A 10,794-nucleotide genomic window follows, 5' to 3' on the forward strand; every position below is an offset into this window, starting at 1 on the left:
GGCCAGAGCCCTCGTCACAGGTACACAGGCCGTCTCCCTCCAGTGAGCAGCGGTTCCCGGGGTTCAGACATTACCTCTACGTCTCTGAGGGGGATCCTCCAGGCCGCTCTGTCCAGCCTCAACAGACAGATCAGGAGGGAGATATACCTCTCCCAGAAACTGGGCATGATCGTCATCCCACTCTCTGGGACACGATAGGTCGGCCCAGAATGAAACGTCCAATGAAAGATATTCTACTTATGGACAGATTCTGGGACATTAAATAAATAGCATCTTGAAGAACCTGACTCCAAATATTTTATTTTTATTTTTATTAAGTTTGCAGAAATGACTGTGTGTGTGTGTGTGTGTGTATATATATACAGTGAGGGGAAAAAAGTATTTGATCCCCTGCTGATTTTGTACATTTGCCCACTGACAAAGAAATGATCAGTCTATAATTTTAATGGTAGGTTTATTTGAACAGTGAGAGACAGAATAACAACAAAAAAATCCAGAAAAACGCATGTCAAAAATGTTATAAATTGATTTGCATTTTAATGAGGGAAATAAGTATTTGACCCCTCTGCAAAACATGACTTAGTACTTGGTGGCAAAACCCTTGTTGGCAATCACAGAGGTCAGACGTTTCTCGTAGTTGGCCACCAGGTTTGCACACATCTCAGGAGGGATTTTGTCCCACTCCTCTTTGCAGATCTTCTCCGAGTCATTAAGGATTCAAGGCTGGCGTTTGGCAACTCGAACCTTCAGCTCCCTCCACAGATTTTCTATGGGATTAAGGTCTGGAGACTGGCTAGGCCACTCCAGGACCTTAATGTGCTTCTTCTTGAGCCACTCCTTTGTTGCCTTGGCCGTGTGTTTTGGGTCATTGTCATGCTGGAATACCCATCCACGACCCATTTTCAATGCCCTGTCTGAGGGAAGGAGGTTCTCACCCAAGATTTGACGGTATATGGCCCCGTCCATCGTCCCTTTGATGCGGTGAAGTTGTCCTGTCCCCTTAACAGAAAAACACCCCCAAAGTATGTTTCCACCTCCATGTTTGACAGTGGGGATGGTGTTCTTGGGGTCATAGGCAGCATTCCTCCTCCTCCAAACACGGCGAGTTGAGTTGATGCCAAAGAGCTCCATTTTGGTCTCATCTGACCACAAAACTTTCACCCAGTTCTCCTCTGAATCATTCAGATGTTCATTGGCAAACTTCAGACAGGCCTGTATATGTGCTTTCTTGAGCAGGGGGACCTTGCGGGCGCTGCAGGATTTCAGTCCTTCACGGCGTAGTGTGTTACCAATTATTATCTTCATGACTATGGTCCCAGCTGACTTGAAATTATTGACAAGATCCTCCCATGTAGTTCTGGGCTGATTCCTCACCGTTCTCATGATCATTGCAACTCCATGAGGTGAGATCTTGCATGGAGCCCCAGGCCGAGGGAGATTGACAGTTATTTTGTGTTTCTTCCATTTGCGAATAATCGCACCAACTGTTGTCACCTTCTCACCAAGCTGCTTGGCGATGGTCTTGTAGCCCATTCCAGCCTTGTGTAGGTCTATAATCTTGACCCTGACATCCTTGGAGAGCTCTTTGGTCTTGGCCATGGTGGAGAGTTTGGAATCTGATTGATTGATTGCTTCTGTGGACAGGTGTCTTTTATACAGGCAACAAACGGAGATTAGGAGCACTCCCTTTAAGAGTGTGCTCCTAATCTCAGCTCGTTACCTGTATACCTAATAGGGAAACTAAAAATAAAATAAATAAAATAAAATAAATTAATAAAAAAGACACCTGGGAGCCAGAAATCTTTCTGATTGAGAGGGGGTCAAATACTTATTTCCCTCATTAAAATGCAAATCAATTTATAACATTTTTGACATGCGTTTTTCTGGATTTTTTTGTTGTTATTCTGTCTCTCACTGTTCAAATACACCTACCATTAAAATTATAGACTGATCATGTCTTTGTCAGTGGGCAAACGTACAAAATCAGCAGGGGATCAAATACTTTTCCCCCTCACTGTATACTGCATAAGGACCATGTGTTGATCAATTGGAGATCACTAGGGTGCATCACAATTTTCTGAAGTGGGTTTCTCTCCTCCTCTCCTTAATATCTTTGACCTGAAAGCACAGGGCAGGTGAAAGGAAAATAGAATATGCCTACCAGGAATTTGCTTTTACACGTCCAGCTCTATATAGTGCAGATGGAGGAAAGAGAAGTAATTGAATGATATGGTGGTTGGCCAATGGGGTACAACTGCCACATAAAAATACTCACATTAAAATTTGAAAAAACATATAAAACACAAGCAATATCAAGGGGTCTTTGATAGCCTATTTAAAAAAAAAAAACATTTGATTTGTCACATGCTTGGTAAAAAAAGAGGTGTAGACTAAACGCTTACTTACGGGTCATTTTCCGACAATGCAGAGATAAAGATACAAATATAGAAATAGTGACACGAGGAATAAACACACTGAATAACAATAACATGGCTACATACAGGAAGTACCAGTACCGAGTCCATGTGCAGGGGTACCAGGTAATTGAGGTGGCTATGTACAGTACATACAGGTAGCAGTCCGGTGTGTGTGCACAGTCAGTGAAAGCAGCCTTGTTTAGCAGTCTCATGGCTTTGGGGTAGAAGCTGTTCAGGGTCCTGTTGGTTCCAGACTTGATGCACTGGTACCGCTTGCCGTTCGGTAGCAGAGAGAACCATCTATGGCTTGTGTGGCTAGAGTCTTTAACAACATTATTTTTGGGGGGCCTTCCTCTGACAATCCTGTGTTGTTTTCCTCTGATACGTTGTTAAAATACAATATTACCTGTTGTCAATCTCGTATCCTCAGTAGTTTTCTGGCAATCTTTTCTTCTTCTTCTTCTGTGGGTTTTATGGCGGACTTCAACCCAAAAAGGTGTATTGCTGCATCCAACTGGACGGGTTGAAACCACAACCAGGTAAAAAAATAAAATCCATACCTAATAGGGAAACTAACTTAATCCACCCAAATAAAAATTGTAAATTGACAAAACAAAACTCTCACTTCTTCCTTCTTTCTAATCTCCAAATCTCCCTTCTCCGGCTCTAGGCCCTGAGGGGGTGGTACGGCTTGTGACAATATTCCATGTAACTCCTTCGCCGAGAAATCTTTCAGCCCCAGGAACCGCTTCACTGAATCCACAATGATATCTATCTTCCTGGACCTTCTCTTCACCTTGGCAGTGCCATTAATCACCATAGCTGTAAAGGCCACAAAGTCCACCTTTAAAATGTCAGGGTCCTGCTGGTGAAAGGCAACCGCTGCAGCCTGCAGTGAAGGCCTATCCACCACCATGGACTCTTCAGGAGCACCATTCAAACCGTCAACCCTTTTAAAAGCTGCTGCATATGAATTGCTCTGGACAGCCCTGACTTTGGCCACCTCATTCTCTTTCACCCTTGTGGGGCATTCCAAAGACGTGGCTTCATGGTTCCCACCACAATTGCAACATGTCACATTTTCATCACTATTATAACACACGATGTGATCTTTTCCAAACTTGGACATCTCGGCTTCTCCCTTCTGCAAACCCTTGAAACATGACCAAAAGCTTTCCAGTGATCACACTGCATTGGTCTTGGGATAGATACTCTGACTCTGTAGTTAATATACCCCAACTGCACTCGAGTAGGGAGAGACTCCATATTTACATTTACATTTACGTCATTTAGCAGACGCTCTTATCCAGAGCGACTTACAAATTGGTGCATTCACCTTATAGCCAGTAGTACAACCACTTTACAATGTGTTTTATTTTTTATTTTATTATTTTTTAGGGGGGAGGGGTTGGGGTAAGGGGGGGTAGAAGGATTACTTTATCCTATCCCAGGTATTCCTTAAAGAGGTGGGGTTTCAAATGTCTCCGGAAGGTGGTGAGTGACTCCGCTGTCCTGGCGTCATGAGGGAGCTTGTTCCACCATTGGGGTGCCAGAGCAGCGAACAGTTTTGACTGGGCTGAGCGGGAACTATGCTTCCGCAGAGGAAGGGGAGCCAGCAGGCCAGAGGTGGATGAACGCAATGCCCTCGTTTGGGTGTAGGGACTGATCAGAGCCTGAAGGTACGGAGGTGCCGTTCCCCTCACAGCTCCATAGGCAAGCACCATGGTCTTGTAACAGATGCGAGCTTCAACTGGAAGCCAGTGGAGTGTGCGGAGGAGCGGGGTGACGTGAGAGAACTTGGGAAGGTTGAACACCAGGCGGGCTGCGGCATTCTGGATGAGTTGTAGGGGTTTAATGGCACAGGCAGGGAGCCCAGCCAACAGCGAGTTGCAGTAATCCAGACGGGAGATGACAAGTGCCTGGATTAGGACCTGTGCCGCTTCCTGTGTAAGGCAGGGTCGTACTCTCCGAATGTTGTAGAGCATGAACCTACAGGATCGGGTCACCGCCTTGATGTTAGCGGAGAAACGACAGGGGTGTTGTCCAGGGTCACGCCAAGGCTCTTCACACTCTGGGAGGAGGACACAACGGAGTTGTCAACCGTGATGGCGAGATCATGGAACGGGCAGTCCTTCCCCGGGAGGAAGAGCAGCTCCGTCTTGCCAAGGTTCAGCTTGAGGTGGTGATCCATCATCCATACTGATATGTCTGCCAGACATGCAGAGATGCGATTCGCCACCTGGTTATCAGAAGGGGGAAAGGACTCTTCACTTTTTCTTCATTCACCACACGATTAATTCGACCTGCATCAATCACTCCAGGAATATTTTTCATCTCTTCAACATCGACTTCCCACGAGAGGCCAGATATAACCCCCTTGAGGGGTGCCCTGTTCCGAAGAGACACACACGACACTTCAAACTTATCAAATCGGGTGAGACGCAACGCACGTTGCTTTTGTTCCGCAGAAGCACAAAAAATCCAAACAAGTCCCGCTCGTGATCCTCACAGCCTTCACTTTACCCAGCACTCTCTCCACCAGTTTGGATATCTCAAATGGATTCCTCCAGATTGGTATTTCGATCAGTTGCTCCTCATTAACAAACCGTACTCCTACTAGATACGAACTCCGTTTTCCATTCTTTTGGACAATATTCCAAATCTCCTTAATTCTACGGCCATTAGATTCAGAATCCACTTCATCATCCGCTTCCGCCATCTTTTTCCGTCTCTAGCCCTACGGTCACTTGCGGGGGCCGGCAATCTTTTCATTTCCGCTTTCCGAATGAATTTATCAATATGCATGACGTCACAAGTGCTTAAACCAATCACAGAACAGCATGTGTTATCCTTTACTTCCGTGTTCAGGGACTTGTCAAGCTCTGATTGGTTTACATTAGCATTAAGGTATGAAAGTGCCTGTCCACGAGCTTTATATCCTCTCGTTCTCGATTATGTCCATATAGACACAACAATGGGATTAATTCACGCTCTCCGCGGCTTCATCAAATCATTTTTGGTCGTTCTTTTGTGGTCCAAATGCGAGGGTCGGGAGTCCGAGTTCAACTATGTCACCTGCGGTTCGCTTGTGAAATTGCTGAACACGAGACACAACGTTCGGCTGCACTCCCATGATGTCAAATACGGTTCAGGTAAGCCATCATCATCAACCTTCATCACTAGAGAACTTCATCATCAACCTTCCTCAAAAAGTTAAGTTAGGCTATTGACCAATAATCAATGTCGTTCAATCAGAACATTGGTGTGTTTCAATCAATGAACAAATACAGCAAGCCTAACCTATACCAAGCAATAAACCGGTTGGTCCTCATATCATAGCTACAAGTCAGAAGGAGAGATTTAAGCTAAATGTATAACGCGTTTAAATGAGTATATAACAACCATAAACTCTCTGTTAGTTTATATGGCTGTTATTTATGTGCACTCTAGTCGAGAATCGAGCTCGCAACAATGTATCAATCGATGAGTGGAACAGCGTTGTAACGATGTATCCCATCAATCCATAGTCAAACATTTTCTAGCAACAAAATAAGCAGGTGGTTACATTCAAGTGTGGCTATTGGATACATTTCTTATCTTTTTAACCACTGATCGAGACATAGGAGGTAGTAGGTCTAGCCTACTATAGCTTACAGTAAAATGGAAGCTTAGCCGTTCATGCAAATCTTGTCATTGCCATCCCCAGAGAGGTGTCAGTTGCACCGGACGCAGGTGTACTGTAGTCTAATACACAACAGAACCCACAGGGGGAAGGATTTAACTGTAACACATACTACAGGTGTAGCCAGTCATTCCTTGTCACGGGTGGAATTAAAAACTGACCTCAATTATTCAAACCAAGCTTTACTTTTGGTGTTCTTGAGGCTAAACCTATGGGCTTAGTGCTCTACTTGACTGTTCCCTAAACTGGTAGGCTATATGGAAGGTTTAAACTATGTATAGCACACAACACTACCCTGTAGTCTTCTATTTGAACTGACACCACTCTGGCTAGAAAGAGGAGAATGAGGTAAAGCTGTTGGCAGGTTGAGGTAAAGCTGTTGGCAGGTTGAGGTAAAGCTGTTGGCAGGTTGAGGTAAAGCTGTTGGCAGGTTGAGGTAAAGCTGTTGGCAGGTTGAGGTAAAGCTGTTGGCAGGTTGAGGTAAAGCTGTTGGCGGTTGAGGTAAAGCTGTTGGCAGGTTGAGGTAAAGCTGTTGACTCCTTTTAAACTGTAGGTAGTGGGCAGCAGTCTGTGACGGGGGTTGAGAGTGCAGACGATGCCAACAGTTACTGGAGGATTCGGGGGAAGCCCAACGGGACCTGCCAACGCGGCGTGCCAATCCAGTGTGGGCAGGCCATCCGCATCACGCACATGACCACGGGACGCAACCTCCACACACACCACTTCAGCTCGCCGCTGTCCAACAACCAGGTAAGAGAGGCAGTGGGCACACACACACACACACACACCACTAGGTGGCTGCTGTCAATACTCAGGTAATACAACACACACATATGCAATTTTAGCTAGTCACTGTCCCGCAACCAGGTAACAAACACAAAAACACACACCACTAACCCTCAATGCTGTCCATCAACCTTTAGGAGGTGAGTGCGTTCGGTGAGAACGGCGAGGGGGATGACCTGGACGTGTGGAAGGTGCAGTGTGACGGCTCCATCTGGGAGCGGGACGAGGCGGTGCGCTTCAAACACGTTGGCACCGACGCCTTCCTGACCGTGACGGGCGAGCAGTACGGCCACCCCATCCGCGGGCAGAGGGAGGTGCACGGCATGGGCACTGCCAACCACAACAACTACTGGAAGGCTATGGAGGGCGTCTTCATTCAGCCCAGCCAGGAGCCACTGAGACACCATCATGAAGAGTTCTGATGACATCAACAACACTGTGCCACGACAAGCTCTGTCATCATCAACAACACTGCACCACGACGAGCTCTGATGATGTCATCAGACATCACATAATGCACAGCGAGGATACATCTGAAACTAACCCTATTCCCTATTCCATAATATACACTGAGTGTACCAAACATTAAGAATACCTTCCTAATATTGAGTTTTCCCTCAGAACAGCCTCAATTCGTTGGGGCATGGACTCTACAATGTGTCGAAAGCGTTCCACAGGGATGCCGGCCCATGTTGACTCCAATGCTTCCCACAGTTGTGTTAAGTTGGCTGGATGTCCGTTGGGTGGTGGACCATTATTGATACACACAGGAAACTGTTGAGCATGAAAAACCCAGCAGCGTTGCAGTTCTTGACACACTCAAACCGGTACGCCTGGCACCTACTACCATACCCTGTTCAAAGCCACTTAAATATTTTGTCTTGTCCATTCACTCTCTGAATGGCACACTTAGGGGGTGTGGTTGTGATGTGTATGGTTGCGGTGGAAACGTGGGTCTGACCAGGTGTGATATCATTGATGTTTGTTGAAATGTGTGTGTGCGCCTGTTTACTGTCTTTTGTTAAAGTATGGTTGTTATTGTAAAAAAATATATAGAAAATGTATGTATTAAACATTTTTATGGCACACACACAATCCATGTCTCAAGGCTTAAAAATTATTCTTTAACCTGTCTCCTCCCCTTCATCTACTCTGATTTTGAAGTGGATTTAACTGGTGACATCAATAAGGGATCATAGCTTTCACCTGGTCAGTCTATGTCATGGAAAGAGCAGGCGTTCCTAATGGTTTGGAGCGGGCGTTCCTAATGGTTTGGAGCGGGCGTTCCTAATGGTTTGGAGCGGGCGTTCCTAATGGCTTGTACACTCAGTGTGAGCCCACATGGCTTTGATCAAAAGTAGTGCACTAAATGGGGAATAAGGGGCCATTTCAGACACTAGTCACCTAGTCTGCTGCAGGAGGACACTGATGCATTCTCATTACCCAACCAGGACCAATGGGGATGAGTACTGACTACTGAATACAGGCTCACATTAGGAGCATTAGGGAGATGAGAGATTTGTCTGACAATGATAATCAGTTGATATTTTGAATTTGACAACTTTGAACAAGATGGAAGTGAAGAATTTGGCTATGATTAGTTTCAGCGGGAAATGTGGATGTAATTCGGGTAGATGGTCACTCACCTGTGTACTCCTTAGCGACAGACTGCACAGATCCTGATGCTAGTAAAAAACTAAAACATTCACTGGATTAGTATTCACTTGAACGCTTGCAACCAAGGTCCCCCCCACTAGTTAGTAAATGTAGTATCTATCTATTGGTGAATGTGGCACAGTGGTCTAAGGCACTGCATCGCAGTGCTAGCTGTGCCACTAGAGATCCTGGTTCGAATCCAGGCTCTGTCGTAGCCGGCCGCGACCGGGAGACCCACGGGGCGGCGCACAATTGGCCCAGCGTCGTCCAGGGTAGGGGAGGGAATGGCCGGCAGGGGATGTAGCTCAGTTGGTAGAGCATGGCGTTTGCAACGCCAGGGTTGTGGATTCGATAAAAATAATGTATGTGCTAACTGTAAGTCGCTCTGGATAAGAGCGTCTGCTAAATGACTAAAATGTAAATGTAGATGTCTTTGAAGAGCTCCCATTTAGACTCCACGTAGTGTGCTGTAAGTCCTTTTCCCAATAGATATGACTCACCTTACTGATCCTCTGTGCTTTTGGGGAGTGTTTTCTTCTTCTTGTGTTTAGACTTGTATGTTTATGTCATGATGTTTTATTTGTATAAAAGGGGAAGAAGAAGATCGTATGAGATGATTTTTGTTTTAAACCTTTTTTTATTTTACTCATCCATCTGTTCATTGTGTCATCCAGGTGGATATTTTATACTGTAAATACAACTCGAAGGTATGAAAAGACACCTTAGTTTGGGTTATAGGTAGCTGTGTCTGTTACTCCCTCAATGATAAATACATAAAACAATGAAATGTCCAATATTGTCTAGTGTTACCTGAATCCCCTGTGTACCTGCTGCAAGTAAATCAATAACTGGCTTGAAAACCAGAAATTTGACGGACTAGAGAAACCGATGACTTCTACAGTTCACAGAAACGATGTTCCAAAGACCGAGTGTGGTGATCAGCTGTTGAATCTCCGTGGAGCGGTCAATGGAGCTGCTTTTATAAACAGGTAACATTAGGACTGATACAGTCAGAGAAGACACAACATATTCAGGTTATTTATCACACTCAATAACAGGGTTATATTATAAATCCATTAATCTCCCGAGTGGCGCAGTGGTCTAAGGCACTGCATCGCAGCGCTAGCTGTGCCACTGGTTCGAATCCAGGCTCTGTCGTAGCCGGCCGCGACCGGTAGACCTATGGGGTGGCGCACAATTGGTCCAGGGTAGGGGAGGGAATGGCCGGCAGGGATGTAGCTCAGTAGGTAGAGCATGGCGTTTGCAATGCCAGGGTTGTGGGTTCGATTCCCACGGGGGGCCAGTATGAGAAGAAAATATGTATGCGCTAACTGTAAGTCGCTCTAGATAAGAGCATCTGCTAAATGACAAAAAAATTCAATAAATAAAAAATGTAAATGTAATACAAAAAATAAAAATAAAACACCAACTAACCCTTCACTAATTAAAAATCCACTACTTTGACCCAATTTGCTCCTTCACCATGCCAGCAGCCTGGGAGGACACCCTGTAACTTTTCTAAAGTCAAATCTCATATCCCCAAATACTTCTCTGCAGCTGCCACCACAACATCTATTTTCTGTGATTTACATTCCATTTCTGCGGTAAGTGGACAACTACTCGTCAAACATCTCATTCCAAAATCATGGGCATTAATATGGAGTTGGTCCCCCCTTTGCTGCTATAACAGCCTCCACTCTTCTGGGAAGGCTTTCTACTAGATGTTGGAACATTGCAGAGGGGGACTTGCTTCCATTCAGTCACAAGCATTAGTGAGGTCGGGCACTGATTTTGGGGCGTTTAGGCCTGGTTTACAGTCGGCGTTCCAATTCATCCCAAAGTCTGTTTGATGAGGTTGAGGTCAGGACACTGTGAAGGCCAGTCAAGTTCTTCCACACCGATCTCAACAAACCATTTCTGTATGGACCTCGCTTTGTGCACGGAGGCATTGTCATGCTGAAACAGGAAAGGGCCTTCCCCCCACAAAGTTAGAAGCACAGAATCATCTAGAATGTCATCGTATGCTGTAGCGTTAATATTTCCCTTCACTGGAACTAAGGAGCCTGAACCATGAAAAACAGCCCCAGACCTTTATTCCTCCTCCACTAAACTTTACAGTTGGCACTATGCATTCAGGCAGGTAGAGTTCTCCTGGCATAAGCCAAACCCAGATTCATCCATCGGGCTGTCAGATGGTGAAGCGTGATTCATCACTCCAGAGAATGTGTTTCCACTGCTCCAGAGTCCAATGGC

General features: G+C 45.5%; 2 protein-coding genes across 4 annotated transcripts in view; both read left to right on the forward strand.

Moving 5' to 3' along the window:
- LOC121587299 overlaps positions 1-276 on the forward strand; it is a 5,361-nt gene extending 5,085 nt beyond the window's left edge. Inside the window, exon 2 of the mRNA XM_045227013.1 lies at positions 1-276. This exon is cut by the window's left edge and continues 6 nt beyond it. Coding sequence (XP_045082948.1) covers positions 1-198 — 198 coding nt within the window. The 3' untranslated portion in view covers positions 199-276.
- A 4,996-nt stretch (positions 277-5,272) lies between these two features.
- On the forward strand, positions 5,273-7,501 carry LOC121587301 (stromal cell-derived factor 2-like protein 1). Of its 3 annotated transcripts, none has more exons than XM_045227015.1 (4): positions 5,273-5,569; positions 6,653-6,849; positions 7,023-7,341; positions 7,377-7,501. In XM_045227015.1, the coding sequence occupies exons 1-3, from the start codon at positions 5,392-5,394 to the stop codon at positions 7,305-7,307; spliced, it is 660 nt and encodes a 219-aa protein (XP_045082950.1). In that variant the 5' UTR covers positions 5,273-5,391; the 3' UTR covers positions 7,308-7,341; positions 7,377-7,501. The 3 variants fall into 3 exon arrangements, with proteins under 3 accessions (XP_045082950.1, XP_045082951.1, XP_041760146.1); XM_045227016.1 differs by having other exon boundaries at positions 7,023-7,334; positions 7,370-7,501; XM_041904212.2 differs by having other exon boundaries at positions 7,023-7,501.
- Positions 7,502-10,794: the final 3,293 nt, after the last annotated feature.

This window comes from Coregonus clupeaformis, chromosome 18, assembly GCF_020615455.1.
Source record: "Coregonus clupeaformis isolate EN_2021a chromosome 18, ASM2061545v1, whole genome shotgun sequence".
Classification (NCBI taxonomy): Eukaryota; Metazoa; Chordata; class Actinopteri; order Salmoniformes; family Salmonidae; genus Coregonus; species Coregonus clupeaformis.

Coding starts and splice junctions, on each gene's coding strand:
- LOC121587301 (XM_041904212.2), top strand. CDS start 5,392: ATGGGATTAATTCACGCTCTCCGCGGCTTCATCAAATCATTTTTGGTC. Junction 5,570..6,652: donor TGATGTCAAATACGGTTCAG/GTAAGCCATCAT, acceptor TTTAAACTGTAG/GTAGTGGGCAGCAGTCTGTG. Junction 6,850..7,022: donor CGCCGCTGTCCAACAACCAG/GTAAGAGAGGCA, acceptor ATCAACCTTTAG/GAGGTGAGTGCGTTCGGTGA.